The sequence below is a fragment of the Chrysochloris asiatica genome, unplaced genomic scaffold (genome assembly GCF_000296735.1).
Source record: "Chrysochloris asiatica unplaced genomic scaffold, ChrAsi1.0 scaffold00036, whole genome shotgun sequence".
Taxonomy (NCBI): Eukaryota; Metazoa; Chordata; class Mammalia; order Afrosoricida; family Chrysochloridae; genus Chrysochloris; species Chrysochloris asiatica.
Window position 1 is genome coordinate 18347358 of NW_006408554.1, and position 25950 is coordinate 18373307.

Genomic DNA, 25950 nt, shown 5'->3' on the forward strand with positions numbered 1-25950 from the left:
GACGGCACTTAACAACAACAACATAACCAGTATCTAAACAATGTCAGGAGTCCTGGTGTGGCACTATAGGATAAGCACTCGACTTCAAGGTCAGTTTGAGCCACAAGGTAGGCAGTTCAAACCCACTAGCTGCAGGGCTGCTATGAGTCAGAACTGACTCGACAGACACTTAACAACAACAAAACAACGTCCAGAGCAGGTCAGTATGGGGCTGGCCCACGGGTATTCCTGTCCCAAGACTGGGAAATAGCCTTCAGGGGAGCCACAGGGACTGTGTGGTGTGATGAAGCCCCCTCATGCTAAAGGAAATATTGTTTACTGGGAAGTTGGGATGGTCTCTGCACCTCAAACTTGACCTCCTCCTCCACTCCCCGCCCCCTACTCTTTCCAGTGTTAATTTTTAACTTTCTTAGAGTGATACGTTTGTATCTATGGGGTTCTATTTATGTCTCAAACTTTTCTGTTTTAAACATCTTAGCTGACTTCTGTTTGTATTTTAAATTTTACTTCTTTTAATTTCGTATATATGGATACACTAAACCACCTTGTTAGGTGCTGTTGAGTTGGTTCTGACTCAGCAACCCTGTAGAACAGAGTAGAACTGCCCTAGAGGGTTGCTAAGGCTATAAATCTTTATAGAAGCAGATGGCTACACGTTTCTCCTGCACAATGGCTGGAGTGTTCTAAACACTGACCTCTTGGTTAGCAGTCAAGTCCTTTAACCACTGCCCCACCAGAGCTCCAATCTTTGTAAACCAGGGGAAAATAATATCTGAGGAGCAGCTGGTGGATTTGAATCGCTAACATTGTTAGCAGTCAAGTGCTTACCCTACAGTGTCATACCAGGACTGAACTATCATTAAATAAACAAGCCCTGGTGCAATTTGGCTGTATTCTTGACAACTCCTTCAGTTAATAAGAAAATGCAAACTGCTTTTTTGGGAGGGTTTCCCACAGGAGAGTCTCACGATGTACCACATCCTTTTCTTTCTCTGAGCACCAGGCACTCAGGGTAAAGTGGAGGTCTCAGATGGTGAAAATTGGGCACAGCCACACAATGTACTTAAATTTCCCTCCCTGCTCAGGCCCTGCTTCCTTTGAGGAATTTCATTCCATAGTCACCACTGAAAGTGTCTGAGCTCTGATATTACTCAAATTAAAGTATGTCCCACAGGACTTCAGTGCCCAGTAGAAATCAAGCAGCTGAATAGCTATTTGGGTGTCTAAATATTACACATTAGTTAAGAAGTGACAAGGCCAAACATAGATCCCCAGTTTTCTACTCTGTGTCTCATAATTGATTAGATTAGATTGTTGTTGTAGCTCTCTGAAACTAGCTAACCACAGAGGAAAGCATTTTCTGTTCTGATAATTGACTAAGATTTCCTCTGCTTGCAAAACAACTCTACCTGGAAATCATCCCACCTGCAATACGCAATCCTCTCCTAAGAATCTCAAAACCACCTGGTTGAAACACTGATCTTCAGATCTGGGGCGTTCCCCCTGTTGCAATAGTCTGAATAGAATCAGTCTTCTTGTCTGGTTTTTTGTCTTTGGCAGTTTGGTGTAGTTACTTGGATAGGACTAGAAGCCTACCTTTGGATCCCCATAGTCTCCACCTTGGTACTGAGGCCTCTTAGAGTTCCAGTTCCTGCTTCCTACGCTACAGACATTTGTTCATAGTAGCATGTTAAGGATTTAATTTTGCATTCTTCTGGATTTGTTTTGATGCCATCTGAACCTTAGTATTATGGGAAACTCTCACAGCAAAGTAATATGCTTTGCTACAATGGTAACATCTGAATTCACTTGAGTTCCACAAATAGTAGATTTTTACTAAGGACAATGTAGAATTCCATTGGTCCTTTGAAGCACTCGGAATCTTCCTAAATTTACCATCTATCTAGTGAAAGACCAGGGCTTTAAGGTGATGATGATGGTGTGCTGTAGAGTCAGTTCCGACTCATAGTGTCCCTATACAGGGTTTCCGAGGCTTTAAAGTTTTACAGGAGCAGAAAGCCTCATCTTTCTTTCGTGGAACCACTGGTAGTTTCGAACTGCTGACCTTGAGGTTAGCAGCCTGACTTGTAACCACTCCGCTAGCAAAGCTCCTTAAGGCTTTAAGAGGAGGCTAAAAATGAGGGACTGTCTCCATTCTACAGTCTCTTAACTCATAAGGACTGTCTCTCTCACCACCTGTTCACTCTTCTTGCTTCTCTTTCATCCCCGACTAAACCTCTTCCTCGCCTGAGTCCCCCATGTGCATCATCACAGCGCTTTCCCTCACCTAATATTCCTCTTTACTCTGTGGATTTCCTTTTCGTTCTTTCAACCCTATTTCTCTTCTTCATTCCTTTAGTTTAATGTACCCATTAAACTCCCCAAGTCCTTATACTTAGAAACTCATACTTATCACCAACAGTCCAAATCTGCCTTTCCCAGACATCTCACCCCAGGCCTTACATGAACTTCAGGGCAGAGACGATAAAACATCAATTGTGGAGCCAGGTGGAAGGAATCTTAACATTGCTCTCTCTTAACCAACCCTACTGAGAAACTACAAGGCATAAAACCTTGGGTATCACATTTCACACACACAAAAACCCCACCAACTTTATTTTAAATAGAAAGCTACTACCTCCAAAGCACATAACAACACAAGGGAGACTGTTTTCCAGAGAACTTCAGAACAAGCAGATGTTCTTCAGCTTCCACACACACCAGAACAAGAGTCTCTAGGAGTCCACTATTTAATTATTTCCATATACCCCCATAAGGAGCTCTGGTAGTGTTGTGTTTATGAGTCGGACTGCTAATCTTACAGTCAGCTAGTTCGAAACTACCAGCAGTTCTGCGGGAGAAAGATGAGGCTTTCTGCTCCTGTTAAGAGTTACAGCCTCGGAAACTCTATACAGGGTCGCTATGAGTCAGAACCGACTTGACGACACACAACCACCACCATAGCTACTAAATATAGATATAAAACAATGACAATCCTGGGTCACTTAGGAAAAGATCATTGTTGTTACTCTCACAATTTCATAGTTGGTCCTTTTTAGGCTCATGTTACCTTGCCAATCTTGTTAATTACCAGATACGCAATTCAACCTCCTTCAGTGACCTTATAGGATAAGCACAGGACTCTAACCACAAGGTGGGCAGTTCAAACCCACCAGCCACTCCTTGGAAACCCTATTACTGGGTTACTATGAGTTGGAACTGACTAGATGGCACTTAACAACAATTTAAACTAAAATTTCCCTTTCTTCTCTTTAACGCTCATAAGCAGTTTTGGCAGTCCACTGTTAACTGTTATTGTTGTTATTAAGTGCCATCAAGTTGCTTCTGACTCATAGCAACCCTGCATAGGGTTTCCAAGGAGCAGCTGGTGAGTTTGAACCACCAACGTTGTAGTTCAAACTGACCTGTGGTCCAGTGCTTTAGCCCACAGTGCTACACCAGGACTCTACTGGTAACTGTTCTTTTTCAAGGTGTCTTCAGAGCCAATAGTGAATAGAAGGATGAAGTAACATTTTGGTGTCAGCCTCTGCATTTTTAGGAGGCACTGGTAGCATTGTGAATTACAAGCTGCATTGCTAACTGCAAGGTCAGCAGTTCAAATCTACCAGCCGCTGTGTGGGAGAAAGATGAGACTTTCTGCCCCTGTAAAGATTTACAGCCTCAAAAACTCTAATAGGGTTGCTATGAGTTGGAACAGACACCATGGCACATAGCCACCACTTGTACCTCCTGAAAAATGCAGAGGTTGACATCAAAATGTTACTTAATCCTTCTAATCACTTCTGGCTCTGAAGACACGGCTTGAAAAGGAAGCTAAGTGCCAGGGAGAAAAATCTGAGGGACTTGCATTGTATACTCACTTCTCACTTATTGCCATGGTTAGGTTTAAAAGACCAGGTCAACATGTAAGTGCGAAAATGGAGAATGATTACATTAGATCACAAAACGTCATTACGTAACTGCCAAATGACATCATTGCATAACTTTCAAACCACTGAAAATCCTGGCTTAGTCAAATGAACGCATAACCTTAACATCACTGTGTTACTTTCACCTTGTACCTTGGAATTTGTTACTGTCAGACATATATCATAAATGTGCAAGAGTCAGATAGTAGATTTTTTTACTGCTATAAATGTAAAATGTTGGATAATGAGATTGTTGCTAAGTGAGGAGTAGGTGTATTCTCTTGTTTTTGTGATTTGGTACATGCAGAAACCCTAAACTGAAAAGAGTATGGTTATAAAGGGTTCAGACCCAAGTCAGCCACCAAGACTTGCTGATCAGTTGCAACGCCAAGATCGTCACCATGGCAATGGAGTCTGTAGCTCATTTCACTAACCTCGCTCTTCGGCTGACAGCAGTCCTGGAGAAGAAATTTCAAAGTCTATGTGGAAAAGTATATGTGAGGTGCAATGGATGAACTGTGGGGACTATGAGATGGCACCTTGCAGGACTCCTACTACAAGGACACCAGCTGTTTTACTGTAAAATCCATCACCACATTTGCATCAAGACCATACCTCCTAAGTCAATGATGAAGTGTGGCAAGGTTACTGACACAGATTCATTCAGGAAAACTGACAGTTGACGTTGATTCAAGGATTCACAGATGGGCTTCCTAAGACTTCTTATCAGTTTAAGATATTTTCTTAATAAAATCCTTAAATTTCCGTCTTGGCAATTGTTTTTTGGAAGATTCAAACTAACTTTCAAATATTATTGGTTAAGAATTCTATTAGCTTTTGTCTGAAAAATGTTTTTGCTTTATCATCAACTTTTACAAATATTTTCACTAGAAACAGAATTCTATAATGGCTCCGCCCAACCCCCTGCCTTTAACATTTCAAATGTCATTCTATTGCGTTTGCTTTCTAGCTTCTGTTGAAACGTCAGAACTAAGTATTATTATTCTTGAAAGCAACACATTTTTTCCTACCCTCTGACAACATTTAATAATTGTTTAGTTTTTAATAATTTAGCATAGTTAAACCTGTGTAGTTTTCTTTGTATTTTTCATGCTAGAGGATTGCTAAAGTTTTGAATCTGTGGGTTAGTTTTGATTAATTTTGAAATTTTGTTATTCATGTCTCTAAATGTTACTTCTCCTTGTCTCTCTCTTTGTCCTCTGAAATTCCAATTACATGTACATTATAACTTTTCATTTTGTCTCATATGTTTCACCTGCTCTGTTCTGTGCTTTCATTTTTTTCCCCTCTCTGTGTTTTCAGTTTGGATAATTTCTATTGACTATCTTGTAGTCAATAGAGGCTCTGGTAGCGTAATGGTTACGAATTGGGCTGCGAACTACAAAGTCAGCAGTTGAAGCTACCAGCTTTTCCACAGGAGAAAGATGAGGCGTTCTGCTCTCATAAGGATTTACAGCCTTGGAAACCATGTACAGGGTTGCTATAAGTCAGAACTGACTCCACGGCACACAACAACAACAACAACAATCTTCTAATAGTGTCTAGTTTGCTTTTACCTTATCTAATGATCTCTGACTTTCATATGTTGAATTTTTTTATTCTTGAGGCCCCATTTGATACTATTTTTTAGATTCCAATACCCTGCTGCAAATCTGTACCCATTCTGCTCAACTTTCAAATTTAAAATTATTCGTATTTTACTTAAAATAAAAACCTTGTCCGATAGCTTGTTTCAGGACCATCTCTGTCTTAACTTTCATTTTCCTTTTTATATTACTGCTATAAATTCTGCTGACTTCTTTGTATGTCTAGTAAAAATTTATTGAATGATGGGTGTGTGTTTAAGTGCAGAGACTACAGGTAATATTTTCCACCAGGTATAAGTATTCTTTCCTTTTGTCAGATGGGGTGGAAGGCTAACCAATCCAATCAGACCTTGAGCTGAATTAGGGCAGGGTTGATTTAGTAAGGAATCATCCACCTCTGATTCATCCACCTCTGATTCATCCCTTTTCCTCAGGATGAGTGATAGAAAACACAACACTAATTGGTGATAGAAAAAATAAAAGGAGAAAGATGCAAAGAGGGTATATGTTGTTGTTAAGTGCCATCGAGTCGGGTCCGACCCATAGCGACCCTGTACAGGGTTTCCAAGGGTGTAAATCTTTACGGGAGTAGAAAGTCTCATCTTTCTCCCGCGGAGCGACTGGTAGTTTCAAACCGCTTACCTTAAGGTTCGCAGCCCGATTCGTAACCACTACGCTACCAGAGCTCCTTAAAAGAGGGTATATGGAGAGGATTAAATAGTGGACTCCTAGTGACTCTTGTTCTGGTTTGTGTGGAATCTGAAGAACATCTGCTTGTTCTGAAATTCTTGGGAAAACAGTATTCCTTGTGTTGTACTCTTGGGCTTTTGATTAATATCCTGGCATTCTTTTTCTTTGGCACTGAAAATTCTTCTTTTTACAGGTTTTAACTTAATTCTTTGTTGTTATTGCTATTAGGTGCCATTGAGTTAGGTTTGACCCCATAGCCACCCTGTATAGGATGAGGAGCAGTTGGTGAGTTTGAACTGCCCACCTTGTGGTTCAAACCGACTTTGAAATCCAGTGTGTTAACCCCAGCTCCACACCAGGACTCCAATTAGTTCTTTAGTCATCTACATTTTCCAGGTTAAAATTTGGAAAACATCTTAAAAAGACTTGGTTGTATGTTAGTTGCAGGTTCCCTCACTCTGCACAAAATTTGGAAGCTTGATTTTGCTTTTGCTTCCTAGACACCCCACTCTTCAGCATAATTCCTAAAACCATCACATGCCCCAGGGGGGAAATCTAACCATCTGCTTTATATTTTTCAATACTTTTTTTGTTAGTCCAAAGTCAGGTAATTGTGAAAAACCTCACTGATTTTCTTTGTTCAGTAGTTTCAGCTAAACTCTATGCTTATCTATCTATCTATCTATCTATCTATCTATCTATCTATCTATCTATCTATCTATCTATCCATCTGTCTTCTAGATATGCTGCTACTAAGTGCCATCCAATCTGTTCCGATTCATACTGACCCTGTATAGGATTCTTATCTAGATATTAGATATACATATTTATAACTTGTATCATGCCCATAATACATGCTTTTGAGTTATGGTGTTGGAGGAGAATATTGAAAGTGCCATGGACTGCCAAAAGAACCAATAGATCCGTTTTGGAAGAAGTGCAGCCAGAGTGCTCCTTGGAGGCCAAGATGACCAAACTTCGTCTTTCATACTTTGGACATATTGTCAGGAGGGACCAGTCGCTGGAGAAGGATATCATGTTTGGTAAGGTGGAGGGTCAGAGAAAAAGAGTAAGACCCCCCAACGAGATGGATTGGCCAAGTGGCAGCATCGATGAACTCAAGCGTGGCAACTTTAGTGAAGTTGGCCCAGGATCGGGCAGTGTTTCGTTCTGTTGTGCATAAGGTGGCTATGAGTTGGTACCGACTAGACTCGATGGCACTGAATTTAACTTGGGCCATAGAGGTGATAATTTCCAAGCCTGGTGTGGTGCTGTAGGATAAACAGTGGACTGCTAACCATAAAGTCAGTAGTTCAAACTCACCAGTTGCTCCTTGGAAACCCTATACAGGGTCGCTGAGTCGGAACTGAGTCGAGGTAATGTACTAGCATATGCATATATACAAGGGGTTTCAAAAAGTTCGTGGAAAAATGGAATTGAAAGATATTGCACCTTTTTAGAGACAGTAATACAAAGTTGTATTCTATCTACTTTTCTAATTATTTTCGAGTCTAATGATCCGAAATCTCTAATTTTAAAGTTTGAAATAGAAACATTAAACTACTTTTAATGAATAGGAACCAACCAAAAAAGAGACCCCCTTCCCCAAACCCCTCGAAACCACAGAGTTTCAAGGAGGTCAATCTTCAAGGGAGCAGAAAGCCTTCTGTCTCAGCAGCTGAGTGGCTAGAACCCTCATTCCGGACCAGAACCCCTCATGCCTGGCCCTGTCTACAGGACAGACATCTGTGGTGGCTTTCCCAGTGGAGTTTATCACAGGCAGGTATCATTATGGGGTTTGCTCTGGATTTGCTGCTTTGCAGGGGAGCCAGGAGTCGGCCCCTCCTTGAGCCAGATTTGAGGTGAGGTGATGCTCGTCCTCCGTCTGCTTCCTTTACTCCTCAGATGCCTAGACTCGGAAAAAACGGGCTTACTGTGTAAAGCCCTTCCGCGGAGAATCTGGTCCTCACTCAGAACGTCAGCGTGTCAAACTCGGCCGTCAGCGTTCTGAAAGAGAAGGTCCTGGCCTTTTCACCAAGAGCGACACTTAGCGCAAAGTTCTCAGGAGTCTTCTAGAATCGATCCCAGCCTCCCTTCTTGCCTTGTTGAACGCAGAGCCTTCCTTAGTCTCAACCCAGCCGTTTCCCGGGTCTTTGCTGGGGCGACTATTGGCCTCAAGGGGGCGGAGGTCGTAAAGCGCCGAGGGAGCGATGGAACAAGGTCCGCCACAACGCCTCCGCTACCGCCCGACTCCGCCCCGTGGTCACAGCGCATGCGCAATGAGAATTTCCTATAGTCTCGCACGACTGAGCTCCGCTTCTGTCCAACCCGTTCGCTACTCTCTGCACCCACCCCGTGTCACACTGCGTCCGCTGTCCTTGCGCGGAGTGTTTGAAAGGTGGCGGGTGGCTGCAGGAGAAGCTGAGAACGTGATGGCGAACGCGGGTCAGTTGCTGAGCGTGCTGGGCCTGCTTCTCTGTGGAATGACGAGTCTCGTGCTATCCGCATCCTCCAGCGGCACCACCGAGAAGCCCATCATTGGTAATAAGGGTATGGGGGTGGGGTTCCAGGGGATGCTTGACATCACTTGATCTAGAACTTGTACGCGCCTTTTACAACCTCCCAAGTACTATGGGGTTTTGATTGTGTCTTCATTTAGAGATCGGGCACCATTAAGCTCATACTGAAATATACCAACTAGTTGCCTTGTCGATTTCACTTAATGTGGTTCTTCAAGTTTTAAGGGAGGAAGAATCCTAAGGAATTCTGTTTTTCTTTTTATACATAGATAGTTGTTTCTACAAATTAAACAGTGCTGTACGTGGATTGTATATATTGCACTTTAGATGGTTGAGGGCGCATTTGAAGATAGAAGGCATTGTGTAGTGGTGGTGGTGGTGTGCCCTGTAGTCGCTTCCGACTCATAGCTACCCTGTACAGGCTTCCGAGGCTGTAAATCTTTACGGGAGCAGAAAGCCTCATCTTTCGCCCGCAGAACCACAGGCAGTTTCGAACTGCTGACATTGAGATTAGCAGCCCGACTCATACATACAAAACTTGAATCGACTAAATAATAAAGAAATTATGGTCTATTTAAACTTTGTTATCTTTACCACTGGAGGGCAGCAGTGGTATGTATGATCCTAATATAAATTCTATTTGGTGTAAATGTGAAGCATGTCGTTTTTCACAAAGAATTTTTTTTTTTTACTGATTTTTTACAGCATTAGAAACACGGGATAGAGGAAAGTTACGTGGTATAAATTACCTTGGGATTAAAATTTACCAAGAGTAATAACATGTGTTGTTGTTGTGCCATCCAATCAATTCCCACTCATAGTGAACCTCTGTATGTATGTATGGTTTGAGAGGCCATAAATCTTTGTGGGAGCAGAAACCCTCATCCTTCTCCCTCTGAGCTTGAACCGCCGACCTTGTGGTTCACAGTCCAGTGCTTATCCTATAGAGCCACTTCTGAATTTATGTGTGGGAATGTAAAATCAGTTTTATTTATCTGTAGGTTTATGTCATTCATACTATTTATTTTCACTTCCTTAAAGACCAGCAGGCATTTTGTAATTAAACCAAAAGTAGAGGAGTATTTTTCATAAGTATGAGTAGTGCCCAACTTTCAAATGGTGATTCTGTGTTTTGCTAGCTGTAAGGTGAGCAATTCAAACCCACCAGCTGCTCCTGAGAAAAGATAAGGCTACCTGTGAAGATTTACAATCTCAGAAACCCAATGGAGCATTTCTACAATGCCCTATAGGGCGACTATGAGTTGGAATCAACTTGTAGGCAAACATGTTTGGTTTAGCCTAGTTTTCTGTGTAAGTATTTGGAATGTGAAATACCTTTATGATTAGATTCTCCAAAAGCTGGTTTTTGTTTTTAAAGAAAAGAAAACAAAGCATACATCAAAATAGGAATTTTATGTATTATCTTGGAAAATGTGGGTCCAGAGAGAAGGAGAAAAGGAGAGAAAGGATTTTTTTTCTCTTTCTTAAAATCAGGGATAGCCCTGATTCAAATGTAGCAAAAGGATGTGTGCTTTTTGGTCTTCCCAAGGAGCCCTTGTGGCATTGTGGATGTGGCATTGTGGACTAGGCATTGGGCTGCTAACTGTAAGATTGGTGGTTCAAACCCACCAGCCTCTCTCTACGCAGGAGAAACAAACCCTATATAGAGTTGCTATGAAAACAGGGTCACTATGAGTCAAGATTGACTCAGTGGCAGATTGATTCTTTCATTTTAGTTCAGTCAATAAGGCAAAATAGCTAACTGACACCTGCAACGTGTAAGACCTAGCTTGAGGAAGTGCAGAGGATTCAAAGACAAAGGAACCACAAGATGTTCCTTAAAGTGTGGGTAGGACTTTAGTCAGATTTTGAAGGATGAAGAGTAGATGATAGACTTAATGTTTCCGCAGGAATGGGAAAAGTGAGTATGTGTAGGGCAGAGGATAGGGTAGTCTAGCTGGAACTTAACTGCTACAGCGTGCTTATATAATTTCTTATATCTTGTGTTCCCATGATGCCCCAAGTTATTTCTGAGTGTGTGTGGCACCTCACCCCTACCTGTAGCCCAGGTCCATGCTGTGGCTGGTGGCAGCAAAGCATTTCCGGTGGCATTCCTGAATCCTTTTTTCCTCAGCCAAACTTCATTTTCCTCAGTGAAGATGATCTTTCCTACTAAAGAAAAGAAAAGCGTCCTTATTAAACAGTATCATGTTATTCCTTCTGATTGCTTACATTTTATTAAATAATATTTGTAAGCCCAAATGAATTTCTTAGTCATACATACATGTTGATATTCTACAAATGTTAACTGAGTGCCTGATAAATTCCAGATAGTGTAAGAAGCTGGGAATATAGAAATGAACAACAGAGACAACAGACCCTTGTGTCAGGAGGAGTCCTTGTAAGTGTGATGCGTGTTTCAGTGATGAAGTATTGAGACACAGGTTCACTTCCATGTTTTGATTGTGTACTGGATGCCTGGCCTGTACTGAGGATGGGGTTTCAGTGCTGACCCAAACCAGACTTATTAGTAAATCAAATTGAATCCCCACGGTAAAATGATTGTTATGAAGAAGAGGTATGTGCTACTCTGAAAAGTATAATGACTTCATGCTTGCTTACGGAAGGTTTCCATGAAACAAATGATTAAGCTGGGACAAAGGATGAGTAGAAGTAACAAGACCTTTGGAGAGGGTCAGAGGTATTCTGGGAGGAGGGAAGAACATATGCCAGGATCCTGAGCCCCTAAAAGGTCAGTGTGACTGATTGAGCACAGCTGAAGAGCTAGGAGAGGAGGTCAGAGAGGTAGTGAGCAGAGCATTTCTGGTCTTAGCTGTTTGTGTTTGAAGACCCATTGAAGTATGACCCCTGCTGACCCATTATTGCCCTGATCTCTGTTTCTATTATTTTCTCCCTTGGTTTATTGGGTTCTGTCAGATGAACTTGCTATGTAATGGCCACCCAACTCAGGAGGGCTTTTGCACTTGCTGTTCTTGCTCAGGACCACTCTTTCTCAAGATACTTTCATAAGGCATACTCATTCTTATGTCTTTAATTCATTTCTGCCTTCTCATGGAGGTCTTTCCTGGTTACTCTGTTTTAGAGACCTCTCTTTCCCACTTCCTGTACTTTTTCACATTAGCTCTTCTACCAGTCATCATACATATAGTTTACATTTTTATCTTGTTTATTGTGTATGCTTTCTCCCTGCCATCTCAGCTGCCCACAGGCAAGGCCTATTGTGTGTTTTGTTCACCCATATCCCTAGTATAGTGCCAAACACATAAGGTGGCTGGTGGCTGCAAAGCATTTCCTGTGACATTCCTGAATTCTTGTTTCCTCAGCCAAACTTCATTTTCCTCAGTGAAGATAGCAGGTATTGGATGATTGAAAGACTGGAGATATGATTAGTTTGTTTCCATGTGGAGCAATGGTTGGAGCTGGGGGAGAGGTTAAGAATAGATGTAGAAGACTTTTAGAAAGCTGTTATAGTGGTCTGGGAGACAAGATGTTGGTTTCTTGGGTTAGGTGGTGGTGATGATTTTTGGGGAGATGTGGATGGAAGATATTTCTACTCTTTTGGTGTCAAGGAAATAATGTATCTTTGGATATGAGTGGAAAGGAGCAGTCTCTGCCCAGATTTAAAGATTTGGATAAAAACTGGACTGCCAACCACAGGGTCAGCAGTTCAAACCCTTCAGCCTCTCCTAGAAAACTACACAGGGTCGCTATGAATTGGAACTGACTGGATGACCTTAACAACAACACTCTGAGATCAGAACCTTGAGAGGACAGTGGTTAAAAGCAGTCAGCTGCTAGCCAGAAGGCTGATGGTTTGAATCCACTCCAGAGGAAAAGGTGTGAAAGTCTGTGTCCTATCGATGCCCAGCCTTGGAACCTCTGTGGGAGCATTTCTACTGTGTCATTCTGGGTAGTCATGAGTCAGCATTGGTGTGGGTAGGTTACAGGAAGGGTGCTGGGGGCTGTGTGAACTTGCTTTCAAAATTTAGTTGCCCTCCTTGATGTGGCAAGAGAGGGGAAGCTACTTAAAACTCAGATCAGTGTCACTATTTCTCAAAATATGTGGGTATACTTGCAGGAATGCTTCATATTTAGTTCTGGAGATTGGAAGAGTAAATTTTTACAATGATAAGTTTTATTTAGTTTCTGAGCAGGAAAAAAGGAAATTGCTTGAAACTAAATTTGTTTTTGTTTTGTTATCTAGGGATATTAATGCAAAATGCCTCTATGTGGACGAATGTGTCTGGGAAGTACTATATTGCTGCATCCTATGTAAAATACCTGGAGTCTGCAGGTGCAAGAGTTGTACCAGTAAGGTATGGTTTGATATTGCCAACATTATATATAGTAGTTGCGATACGTTATCTCTCAAATTAATTCTTCATCATTTAACTATAATAACACTGTGTTTGATTTCTGCCAAAGACATAATGCTTAGAGTCTCTCCTTAGATTGTTTACTATATGAAGCTCTGTTTATCTGTAACATAATTAAAAGCATGTCATGGGCATTTGCTTCAAAACTAAATGACAGTTTCCTTTGTCCCAGAAACAGTGGCCCTCATTAGATGCCATGAAAGTAATAAAATTAAAGAATACGGAATTTAGCCAGTTTTATTCCATAATATTGTATTCCTCGTGTGCGTAAGCACTGGACCGCAAACTCATTTGAACTGCAAGGTTAGCAGTTCAAACTCACCAACTGTTCCTCAGAAACCCTATACAGGGTCACTTTGAGTTGAAACCAACCCAATGGCACTTAACAACAACAGTCCATAATATTAGGGAGGGAAACAGGGAATCAAGGAAGTGTTTATTTAGGTGGCTTTTTATAAAATGCTTTCACACTCTGTTTTAAGTGTATAAATGACTAATGTAGCAGTGTTGTTTTATGTAATAAAATGACCCATTAGAAAGAAATGGATTCATCTCATATTTTGATTTCAAAAGAGGTGTTTTTTTGTTTTTAACAAAAAAGGTAATCAATATTGTCAGCTCAAGTTAATATGTATCATGGAATCTCCCAGCTCCCAGTCGAATCCATTATGAGTCATTCTTTGTTTATTTATAAGCTGTCTTTATAAATAATTCACTAATGAAAATTATAACAAAGTACTGTTTAAGTAATCAAAATGCAAGCATTATAGTTTAGAGAATTATACTACAAATTAGAGTCATAAGGATTGTCTTCTTGCTTGATCTTTTTCATTTAAATATTAAGATTCTGTGTCCCAAAGTAAACATTTGCTTTTGAACATTAGTCTTTACGTTTTTAGTTGCACATCTGATTTTTCAAATGAAATCTTATCTGGAACCCAGTCTTCAGAATACGGACTGATTGACCTTTCTTCCCTTATCTGAAAGCTCTTCTGAGATCTATACAGCATCGCAGAACACAGAAGCTTCCACTCACAGGTGGGCAGTGGGTGGGCATGAGGCGCATTGGCCAGGAGTCTAGCCCAGGTCGCCTACAGGTAAAGTGAGACCATACTACACCACCATTGGCCCGGTGAAAGCAAATCTGTTGACTCCAACACATTGAGACCCCGTGTGTGTCAGTGTAGAGCTGTGCCCCATATTCAGTGACTGATTTTTTGAAAGTAGATTGCCAGACCTTTCTTCCAAGGCACCTCTGGGTGTACTGAAACCTCAACCTTTGATGAACACCACTCAGGTGGAAGATGACTTGATAGCCTAATGGCATGATGGGCTTTTTTGCGAAGTGCTACCATTGCAGGTTTCACTTATAGTGACCCTGTGTGAGGTTTCTGAGGAGCGACTGGTGGGTTTGAACTGCCAGTCTTATTGTAGTTCAGTGCTTATCCTACAGTGCCACACAGGAGAGACAAAGACTGGTAGGCCACTTCAGAGCCTGTTGTATTTGGCTAGGTGTGAAGTGACAAGCTCTGGTTTCAGGATCATTATGTAAATGTTCTTTAAAAAAAAAATGAATAGGACTTGATGACTAATGGGATGAAAGAGTACAAGGAAGAGCAAATAGATGAACGGGATGACCAGAGTTTTGAAACTGCGGATGACTTGCAAAATATTGGTATTTACGACAGTGACACTGAGAATGTTAACTGTTGGCATACAAGTTTATCTTCAGCTGAGGTATGTTAGTTTCCCAGTGTTCCTATAACCACAGGAGTTTGTTTTCTCACAGCTTGTTAAGTGCCATTGAGTTGTTTCCGATTAATAGTGACCCTGTTTCTGAGGATCAGTTGAGTTGGTTTGAACTGCCATTTTTGCTGTGAGCAGTCAAGCACACCAGGCCTCCAGGCTAGACATCTGAATCCAGGGCGCTGGTTTTGTGGGCAGGCTCCCTCTGTGCTCTGAGGGAAAATCTTTGTGTCGGCCTCTGTGTCCAAGTTCTTTGGTACGTTCTATGTGGCATCTATCTTTCCTCCACTTGTGCTTACTTCTCTGCATCCAATTTGCTCGTTTTATATCTCAAAATTGGTTAGTTTTATTAAGAAACACCCTGGAGTCCTGGTGTGGTGCTGTAGGATAAACACTGGACTGCAAGGTTGATTTGAACTGTAAGATGCTCCAGTCGCTTCTTGGAAACCCTATACAGGATTTGGTACTTAATAACAATAACAGGAAACACCCTACACTGTTGTTACTCATTACTCATTAATTTAAAGAAAACTTTATTCCCCAGTGGGATTATGGTTTGATTAAAGGGAAAGGCATTCTACCTGCTTCCTCCACCCGAAAACAAAACAAAATTAAACCTTTTACTTGGGACAGGAATGTTGGAACTTGTTGCCATCTGATTATAAATCTACTTCTTATTGTGGGAGGTTTAGAGGTTATATTATGTGTTTATTTTCTTAAAGAAACAGAAGATTGCTAAATGTGGGAGAACTCTTGCAGGAATTTCACAAATACGTGTGATACTCTCTTTCCTTGTTTTTGCATTTATCATTTTGAAGAATAAACACATTTCACTGTGGCTTAATTATACATTGTAGCCAACTGTCTCAAATTAATACCACTGATTTTCTCTGGGGAAAGGGCTAAAATCATCAATAGGGTGATTGTAGTTGTTGTTACGTGCCATCGATTCAGTTACAACTCATGGTAACTCTGAACAACAGAACAAAATTGTGTCTGTTCCCGCACCAAGCTCACGATCATTGTCTTGTTTAAGCCCATTGTTGAAGCTACTATGTTAGTGCATTTCACTGAGGATCTTCCTCTTTTTACTGATTTTCTACTTTACCGAGAATAATGTCCTTCTCCAGGGTCTAGTCCCTAACAAACTCTATCCAAGCTTGCCATTCGCTCCTTCTAAAGAGCTAACTGATTGTTCTTCCAAGAGAGATTTGTTTGTCCTTCTTACTGTTCATGATCTGTTCAATATTCTTCACCAACACCCTAATTCAGATGCATCAGGTCTTCTCCATTCTTCCTGATCCATTATCCAGCTTTCAAATGCATATGAAGTGATTGAAAATACCATGACTTGGTCCCAGCACACCTTAGTCCTCAAAGTGACATTGTTGCTCTTTAATGCTTTAAAGAAGTCTTTTGTGGTAGATTTGCCTAATGCAATATATCTTTTGATTCTTGGATCGCTGCTTCCATGTGATTGTTAGGAGACCCTTTCAGGGTGCTTCAGAATTAGTGCATGGGCAGAGTAGTCACATCTACATTGATTTGTCTATTGTCTATAGTCATTTCTTATAGGCTGTATGGATCAGTAAAAAGACATCTCATCTCCACTTCCTACTTCTCTGTTTACTTCTGATACCAGTGCCCTTGAGGTACTTCTTCCTCTAACCCTAGCCAGTTAGAACTGGGTCAGATTTCGCAAGTTATAAAGACACCATCCTTCAGACTGTGAAGTAGGCCCAAGACTTCAGATGTCAATTACAAGCTTGGTAGTTCACATGATACCCTTACTTCAAGCCTGTTAGCTGAAAATTGAGGTTTTTCCTTCAGGATTCCAGCTGCATGTCAGCTCCCTCCCCGGGTTCACAGCTACTGTGTTGCATATGCAGGTTATCTCAGAGGCAGTCCTAAGATCCCAAACCACCGGAAGACTATTAGGATGAGAACCCCGGCCAGTAGCGTCAACTCCTCAGTGGGTGCTATGTCCATCTCATCCGATTGAGTTGCATACACACGACAGTAGCACAGTGTTGACAAAATGAAAACCATTTTATTATGCTCAGAAAGTCGACAGGAAAGTACAGGAACAACTCCATAGTAAACTGACTCTCCCCTAGGCAATGAAGGCTGCCTGGGCAGGATGGAGGCTACTTTTGCCCCACTTTGCACTGTAGGAGGTTGTTGTTGTTAAGTGCCTTTGAGTCAGTCACGACTCATAGCAACCCTTTGTAGGGTTTTTGAGGAGTAGCTGGTGGGTTTGAACTGCTGACTTTGTGGTTTGCAGTCCACAGCACCATACCAGGAGTCCTGAATAGCACCAAGAGGAGGACTCCAAAATCTTATAACCCACCCAGTGCTATACTCCAAGGGTCACATGATTCACATGGGTTAAGCATAGTTACAGAGTTTTTTTGCTCAACAAAATGCAGATGCTAAATACTCCAGGGGCTCCTAAGATACGTGCAGCTTGAGATAAGACCATCCAATGTAAATCACCCTAGAAGGTCCATGGCCCTGGATAGGCACCAGCTAGAGTTTCCCTGTCCTGATTGAGTTTTTACTTCCCCAGCCACCTGCCTGTCTGGCTTCCTAGTGAGTCTGTCTGTGGTTTGTTGTTGAAAACTAGGAACTGGAGGAGGAGGAAAAGGGAAAGCCCTCAGGATGTTGGGCTGTTCCAGTGGTTCCTTCTCTACTCTCAGGACAATGACTGTAAGCTCACTTCTGACCTGCTGCCTCCTACTACTATTTTGAGTTAGATGATTTGCTGGAAAGAGTCAACAGAACTCATGGAAAGTACTATACTTATGGTTATATTGTCATCACGGCAAAAAGGATGTAAATGAAACGATGCACACAAGGCCTTTTATTATTGTTGTGAAGTGCCTTTGAGTTGGTTCAGGCTCATAGTGACTCCATATAGGATTTCCAAGGAGCAATTGGTGGGCTTCAACTGCTGACCTTGTGGTTTGAAGTCCCATGGTGATCCTACAGTGCCACACCAGAAGCCCTTATCAGCCATAGCTGCCTGAATTTATGATACACATATTAATAAAGCTTTTTGTTGTGTGCTGTTGAGTCGGTGAGTGGGTTCTGACTCATAGTGACCTTGTATAGGGTTTTCAAAAGTAGCTGGTGGGTTTGAACTGCTGACCTTGCGGCTACGAGTCCAGTGCTTATCCTACAGTGGCATACCAGGACTAAAGCCTAATTGGGGCCAATTTTACAGTATGTATCTGCTTATAAATCTGCTGCATATGCTGCACAAGACCTTTTTAAAGTGTTGAAGAGCAAAGATGTCAGCTGAGGACTAAGGTGAACCTGATCCAAGCCATGGTATTTTCAATAGCCTCATATGCATGCAAAAGCTGGACAGTGAATAAGGAAGACTGTAGAAAAATTGATGCCTTTGAGTTATGGTGTTGGAGGAGAATACTGAAAGTGCCATGGACTACCAAAAGAACCAATAGATCCGTTTTGGAAGAAGTGCAGCCAGAGTGCTCCTTGCAGGCCAGGATGGCCAAATTTCGTCTCTCACACTTTGGACATGTTGTCAAGAGGGACCAGTCACTGGAGAAGGATATCATGTTAGGTGGGATGGAGGGTCACAGAAAAAGAGGCAGATCCCCAGCGAGATGGATTGGCCAAGTGGCAGCATTGATGGACTCAAGCGTGGCAACAGTAGTGAGGTTGGCCCAGGATTGGGTAGTGTTTCGTAACAACAACAACATGTGCTTAATGTCTGTATCTTTTCTTATAATGCTTGCCTAGCAAAGAAGTTAAAATAGCAACAACAAAACCCTTTGCCATCACGTGGATTGTGACTCAGGAACCCTGTAGAACAGATTAGAACTATATATACCCCATAAGGTTGCTAAGGCTGTAAATCTCTAGGAAAGCAGACTGCTACAGTTTTCACCCATGGAGAAATTATTGATGCTCATGGTTTAAAATGTTTTGCTTTTTAGCACATATTTTATAGTATCAGATGACGCTAGACCACAAAAAGATATATCTGTTTGTTCAGTTAACAAAATAAAGAGATAATGATATAACTTTTTTGTAGTTTAAAAAATGTTTCTAGGAAGATAGAGAACGTTACTTGGAATTTAAGAATTGTTTTTCATCTGACTTTTGAAAATTAATGTGATGACTTCATTTAGAGCCTTTATTTTTTTAATTTTCCTTAAGTTATAGAAATGGATATTTTATAACAATTTTTATTGTTTTCAGGCTTGATCTTACAACTCAAGAATATGAGAAGCTCTTCAAATCAATTAATGGGTAAGCTGGTGGCATTGGTGTGATACAGTGTATACATGTATGTTTGTACTTTTGTAAAAACTACTATATGTGAGTACATTAAAGTCTGTGAAAGCCAGAGCCTGTCAGAGAAGGACAACTCAACATAGTCTCCACAAATAGAGAGGAACAGAAAAGTGTTAAGCTGTACTCTCTCTAAGGCGGCAAACCTTCAAGACCTAGATAAACAAGGCAGTCCCAACGAGTTCCTGGTTCTCATAGGTATCATTTACATGTTTCTGTTTAATTATCTTCAAGTAGCATAGCACGGTCATTTTCTGAGTTCTTATTTATAGGAATTATTTTGTTGAGAGATGCAAAAGTTCTGTAGAGAAGGCAGATTAGGATATATGTATGCATGCTATGTACACACACATAGTATATATTTAAATGTGTGACACAGTCGTAGTTCTTTTAATGATTAGCTTAAATGTTTTGAAGTCACTTTGGCAATTTATAAGTGCTAGGTTTGACTGGACTGCTAACCACAATGTCGGTAGCTCAAACTCACCAGAAACTCCTTGGAAACCGTATACAGGGTTGCTAAGAGTCAGAATTGACTTGACAGCACTTAGCAGCAACAGCTATAAGTTTGATGATATTGATTGGCTGGCTTTCAGATGGTAACTTGAGTAGAAAATGGAAAAGATAAACTTTCTATCCTCTGGCTTGACCAGAAAGGATATGATTGATAGCTGTTGTTGTTAAGTGCCTTTGAGTCAGTTCTGATCCATAGTGACCCTGGAAAGGGGTTTCCAAGGAGTGGCTGGTGAGCTTGAACTACCAACCTTGCAGTTCAAACTGACTTTGCAGTCCAGCACATTAACCCACAGCACCACATGAGGACTCCATGATTGATTAGCTCACAGAAAAGTATTTTTAAGCATATGAAAAATGTTCAGTGTTACTCATAATTAAAAGTAAGCTAATTATAGCAATTAAAAACCATTTTTCAACTACCGAATTGGTAAAGATGAGAAAATTTGCTAATATACAATGATGTGAGTATGATGAAACAAGTGCTCTTGTGCTTAATTAATAGGAATGTAAATGAGATAGCTTGTTGTTGTAAAGACAGCAGTTTCCAACTAATGGACTATTGGGTGGTTTCAAGCGCTGTTGAGTCGGTTCCAACTCATAGCCACACTAATAAGGTTTCCAACGAGCAGCTAGTGGGTTTGAATTGCCAATCTTGTGGTTCAGCACTGGGCTGATCCTACAACGCCACAGCAGAAGTTCTAGTGAACCTGGATAAGATTTCCAAAAGGAGCTGATGGATTTGAACTCTCAATCTTTTACCAGTACAGGGCTTATCCTACAGCATCACACCAGGACTAGAACCTAGTTGGGGCCAGTTTTTCAGTATCTGTTGGCCTTTAAAATGTACCATTCCTTTTGATCCAGGAAATTCTTTAGAAGGAAGTTTATTGTACAAATCTGTTTTAAGTGTGTATGTTGCAGAATTGTTTGTGATATCAAAAATTTAGAAACCACCCAATAGTCCATTAGTTGGAAATTGTTTAAATAAAATAGACTATATATCTGTAATAGGAACATCTGCAGGAGTTTAAACTCAGGCTATCTATAGGTGCTACTCTGGATCACTTGTTAAGTGAACACTGTGGTATTTTCAGGTGCAAAAAGTAATACATAGAATAATGTCTAAAGTAAATTCTGTTTGCTTTTGTTTTTACAATTGGGGTGAGGAGGTATGTTAAGTGCCAGGAAGACAGTTTGACTCATTGTTGTTGTTGTTGTTGTTGTTGTTGTTGTTAAAGTGCTTTCAAGTCAATTCCGACCCATAGCGACCCTGTATAGGGTTTCCGAGGAGCTTCTGGTGAGCTTGAACCGCCGACCTTGCAGTTCAAATGACTTTGCAGTCTGGCGCATTAACCCACAGTGCGACTCACAGTGACCCTATATAGGGTTTCCAAGGCTGCACACCTTTGCCAGTACAGAAAGCCTCATCTTTTTCCCATGAAATGACTGGTGGGCTTGAACTGCTGACCATGTGCTTTGCAGTCCATTTCTGTGGGGAAAAGCACTCTATTTGATGTTTTTCAGGATCCTTTTCCCTGGAGGAAGTGTTAGCCTAAAGAACTCAGATTATGCCAAAGTGGCCAGAATATTTTATAACTCTGCCCTAAAGGTAAATATCAATTGTTTATTATTATTATTGTTATTATTATTTTGAGGGTGGGTATGGTGACTAGGAGTGAGGGTTAGGGTTGGAACTATGACTAGGTCTTGGCTAGGCCTAGGACTTCTTTATTGTTAGGATGTAGTTAGGACTAGGGTTAGTATTGGTAGTGAGGGTTGAGCTAGGACTAATAGTAAGGCTTGCTGTAGCTTTTAGGGTTACAGTTTGGTTTGTTTTTAATTTTACTTTTTCTTGAAATCTGTTTGATTTCCTCCTCACTTGGAAGTTCTGTAACTAGATTATTCACTCTTTTTATTTTGTTTTTTGTTGTTATTGTAATTGTGTCTTTTGCTCTCCCTTTTCAGTCTTGTAGTTCTGTCTTATTTTGCATACTTCTCTATCTGGCTTGTGTCTAGGTGATATTGTTTTGTATGTTAATCTCAGGTTGTTGTCAGCTGTTTTTGTTTCTCCATCTAATGAACTCCCTTTAGTATTTTTTGGTAAGGTTGGTCTGGGTTTTACAAGCAATTTTCATTTCTGTTTGTTTGAAATGACCTCCTGTCACTGTCGTATTTGATGGAGAGTTTTGCTGGATATATTATTCTTGGTTGGCAATTTTTTCTTTCAGAATTTTATGTGTCATCCCATGTCCTTTTGCCTGCATGATTTCTTCTGAGAAATCAGAATTTAGCCTTATTGTAAGTTCTCCTTTGTAGGTAACTTTGCATTTTTTCTGAGCTGCTCTAAGGATTATTTCCTTGTCTTTGGTTTTGAAAAATTTGATTATAATTTGCATTACTGTTTTTCTTTTAGAGTTTATCCTGTTTGGATATTTTCCAACTTCTTGAATGATTATCATCTCATTTTCATGATGCTAAGGAAGTTTTTTCCAACAATTCTTGGACAATATTCTCTATGGGTTTTTTTTTTTTTTTTTTTTTTTTGTCTCTTCCTGTTCTGGAATTCCTATTATACATTAGTTAATCCTTCTAGATAGTGTCTGACATAAATCTTAGTCTTTTTGATTTTTTTTGTTCTGTTTCCTGATTGTTTCTCTAGAGATTTTTTTTTTTTTTTCCAAGCTCAGAAATTTAGCTTTCCATTGATTCAGTTCTGTTTTTTTGCCCTTCCAGTGTACTATCTGTATCTGAAGTCTTAGGGTTAATTTTATACAGTTCCTATTTTTTCAATTATTTTGTCAATTTCTTCCCATATTTTTTATCTATGTTTTCTTTGATTTTATCAGTAGTTTTCTTGATCTTTCTTTCAATTTGCTGAAGCTGCCTAATTAGCAGACTTTAAAATTCCTTATCATTATATTTTCTTACTCTGTATTTTGGTGACTTATTTGAGGCACACTGTCTTGTTTTTTGTGTAATCTGAAATTTGGTGTATTCTTCGGTACACACTATCTATCTCATGGTGGATGTGGTAGAGACTGGAAGTGTGAATGCTCTTAATTTTGTTTTTACAGGGTGGGTTCGTGCACCTCCAGAAACAGGGCACTATGCCTGGCATTTAACCCCCATCAGAGCAGAGGCTGCACAGGACAGGGTTTTGCTGGCTGCTGGGTTGGTGAGGACAGGGATTGGCTATGTCCCCATCTACCAGGAAGTAACACCCCCTGCCACTGACCTCCATCCTTGTCCTCTGTATTGACAGTGGTTGGCGGTTGTCTGCCATTGAGTCAGTTCTGACTCTTAGCATCCCTGTACAGGAGGATTTCCTAGACTGTAAATCTTTACAGGAGCAGAAAGTCTCATCTTTTCCCCATGGAGCAGCTGGTTGGTTAGCAGCCCAACATGTAACCCATTATACCACCTGAACTCTTTGCTGTATCGACAGTTGCTTGCAAAATCTCTAGACAGTCACTCTACTCCATGCCAGCCCACAGTCTTCCTGTTTTTCTTTTTTGTCACAGCTTCTGTTCAGCATCCTCTTTCACTTGCACTCAATCCACCTCTCTGTCTTATCCTCTGATACTCAGGGTTCCAGGGTCACCATATGTGTCTGTTTTACCATGTTTTTGTTGCAGAGGGTTGACTCAATATGTCTGCTTACTCTGCAGTCTTGCCCTTGACCTATTATTTTAGATGTTTTGTTTTTTTTGTAATTTTCCATGAGGACACTTGTTTCAGCCTATGTTAATGCTTCCCACACAGTTATCCCATAACTTCGTCATCCTCCTTAACCTGTCAGGTGCCTGCTCCATGTAACACGGTGGTCCCTGCTTGTTTCATATGCAATTCTGGGATTTGCAAGGAGCTCAGAGTACTGTTGACCAGGCCTTCTCCTTGCATGCTGACTAATGGTGCCTTGTTATTAATAGCTATTGAGTTGGTTCCACTCACAGCGACCCTGTGTAGGGTTTCTGAGGAGCAGGTGGTGGGTTTGGACCACTGACCTCTTGGTTAGCAGTCCAGTGTTTATTATCCTATAGTACCACTCTACGACCCTTCATGGTGACTTACCTATCTCTCAGTGTTTTCTTTTTTTTTTCTTCCAGTCAGAATGAACTTTTCTTTATTTGGTTTTGCAAAATCAGCCACCCAGCTCTGTAGACATGGGTAGATGTATTTATTGCATGGCCATTTGACAAAGAGTTTTATGAACCTAACTTGGAAAAAGCCCCTCCTCCATTTCCCCTTTACTGGGTACTTTGGAGTTTACAGTCTTTCCTGAATGGCATCTACTAGTCCCTACAGAGAGCATTCTCATTTAAAGTTAGTTTCACCCCCTCCCTATGAACTTCCCCTACTTCCTTGATGGGTGTATTCTTATTTTAAAAGAGTCTTATTCAACCTGTATGTTGAGCAAATAATCTGGGAAGCTGGTTTATATGAAGAAAAACATGGCATCAGGATTGGAGGAAGATTCATTAACAACCTGCGGTATGCAGGTGATACAACCTTGCTTGCTAAAAGTGAAGAGCACTTAAAACATATACTGATGAAGATCAAAGAGCACAGCCTTCGGTATGGATTGCATCTCAATGTAAAGAAAACAAAAATCCTCACAACTGGACCGATAAACAACATTCTTATCACTGGAGAAAAGATTGAAGTTGTCAAGGACTTCATTCTTCTTAGATCAACTATCAACACTCACGGAAGCAGCAGTCAAGAAATCAAACGATACACATAGCATTAGACAAATCTGTTGCACTAGACCTTTTTCAAGAGTTGAAGAGCAAAGATGTCAGCTTGAGGACTGTGGTGTGCCTGAACCAAGCCATGGTATTTTTAGTAACCTCATATGGATGTGAAAGCTGGACAGTGAATAAGGAAGATCATAGAAGAATTGATGCTTTTGAGTTATGGTATTGGAGGAGAATATTGAAAGTGCCATGGGCTGCCCATAGAACCAACAGATCTGTTTTGGAAGAAGTGCAGCCAGAGTGCCCCTTGGAGGCAAAGATGGCCAAACTTTGTCTCTCATACTTCTGATATATTGTCAGGAGGGACCAGTTGCTCGAGAAGGGTATCATGTTTGGTAAGGTGGAGGGTCAGAGAAAAAGAGGAAGACCCCCAACAAGATGGATTGGCCAAGTGACAGCATCGATGGACTCAAGCGTGGCAACAGTAGTGAGGTTGGGCAGTGTTTCGTTCTGCTGTGCATAAGGTTGTTATAGGTCAGTAGCAACTTGAGGGCACTTAACCAACAAAAAAGTAGGTCAAACTAGTCTCTTCCTCTTCTCAGAGTTCCCTTTTGTCATGCCAACCTGCTACCCCTAAGAAATCCTTGATTCTGAAGATGCATCACCCCAGCAGCTATTTCTCACAAATTCTCCCCTTTTCTCTTTACATACATTGGTTCATCTTCATTTATACTTCTAAAATCTATTTAGTATCTGTTGGCTCTTTTCTTTATAAAGTGGATCATGTCTCAATGTCCCTATGAGTACAGCTAACTATGCCTATATTAGGTTGCATCATACTTATGCCTGATATAACTAAAACATGTACAACCGAAAACACACTGGCCCCATTTTCTCCTTATATATCGTGAATGAACAAATCATCAATACTTGATGCACACATAAATGTCCAAAAGCTAATCTCCAGCCCATAGGTACACAGCCTCATTCAGTCCGTGGGCCTAGAGTCCATAGCTGCTCCATGTTACCACTTCTGCCACCAACTCTGCTGTCCCTACTTCCTCAGGTAGGGATCCAAAATTCCACTCATTCCCTTCCTTTTTGATGTCCTGGGATTGTCCATTCCTGAAATGAAAAATAACTGTTCTCTCCTTTTAGCTACATGTCTTCTACAATTACAGTTCTGACCAGCACAACTCATACTACAATTGAAATAATATAATCTCATCATCATCATTCTGTACCCCCTTTCACCAGACACATCTGGAAAACAGCAAAACCCATCAGTGGGGGTTTTCCCTTAACCCTTCTTTCTAAAACCAAGTACACCCATGGAAATGTGTCAAGTCAGTCACTTATAGCAATAGTAATGTCTAAATTGCCCATACCAACCAGTCCAGTACACTGAGAAGACAGGCATGTTCCTTGATTTGAAGAGTATTTCATTCTGATTAGAATTTTTAGGAACTGCATCCATAAGCAAAAGTCCAGTCCATCAAATTGTAGCAACTCATGCTTTCTCAGAG

At 40.8% G+C, this 25950-nt stretch overlaps 1 protein-coding gene across 1 annotated transcript in view; it reads left to right on the top strand.

Moving 5' to 3' along the window:
- Nucleotides 1–8658: 8658 nt before the first annotated feature.
- Nucleotides 8659–25950, top strand: part of GGH (gamma-glutamyl hydrolase (conjugase, folylpolygammaglutamyl hydrolase)) — a 33204-nt gene continuing 15912 nt past the window's right edge. Inside the window, exons 1-4 of the mRNA XM_006860063.1 lie at nt 8659–8767; nt 12971–13082; nt 19119–19169; nt 21252–21336. Of these exons, the coding sequence (XP_006860125.1) occupies nt 8659–8767; nt 12971–13082; nt 19119–19169; nt 21252–21336 (357 nt within the window). The remainder of the gene's footprint in view (nt 8768–12970; nt 13083–19118; nt 19170–21251; nt 21337–25950) is intronic.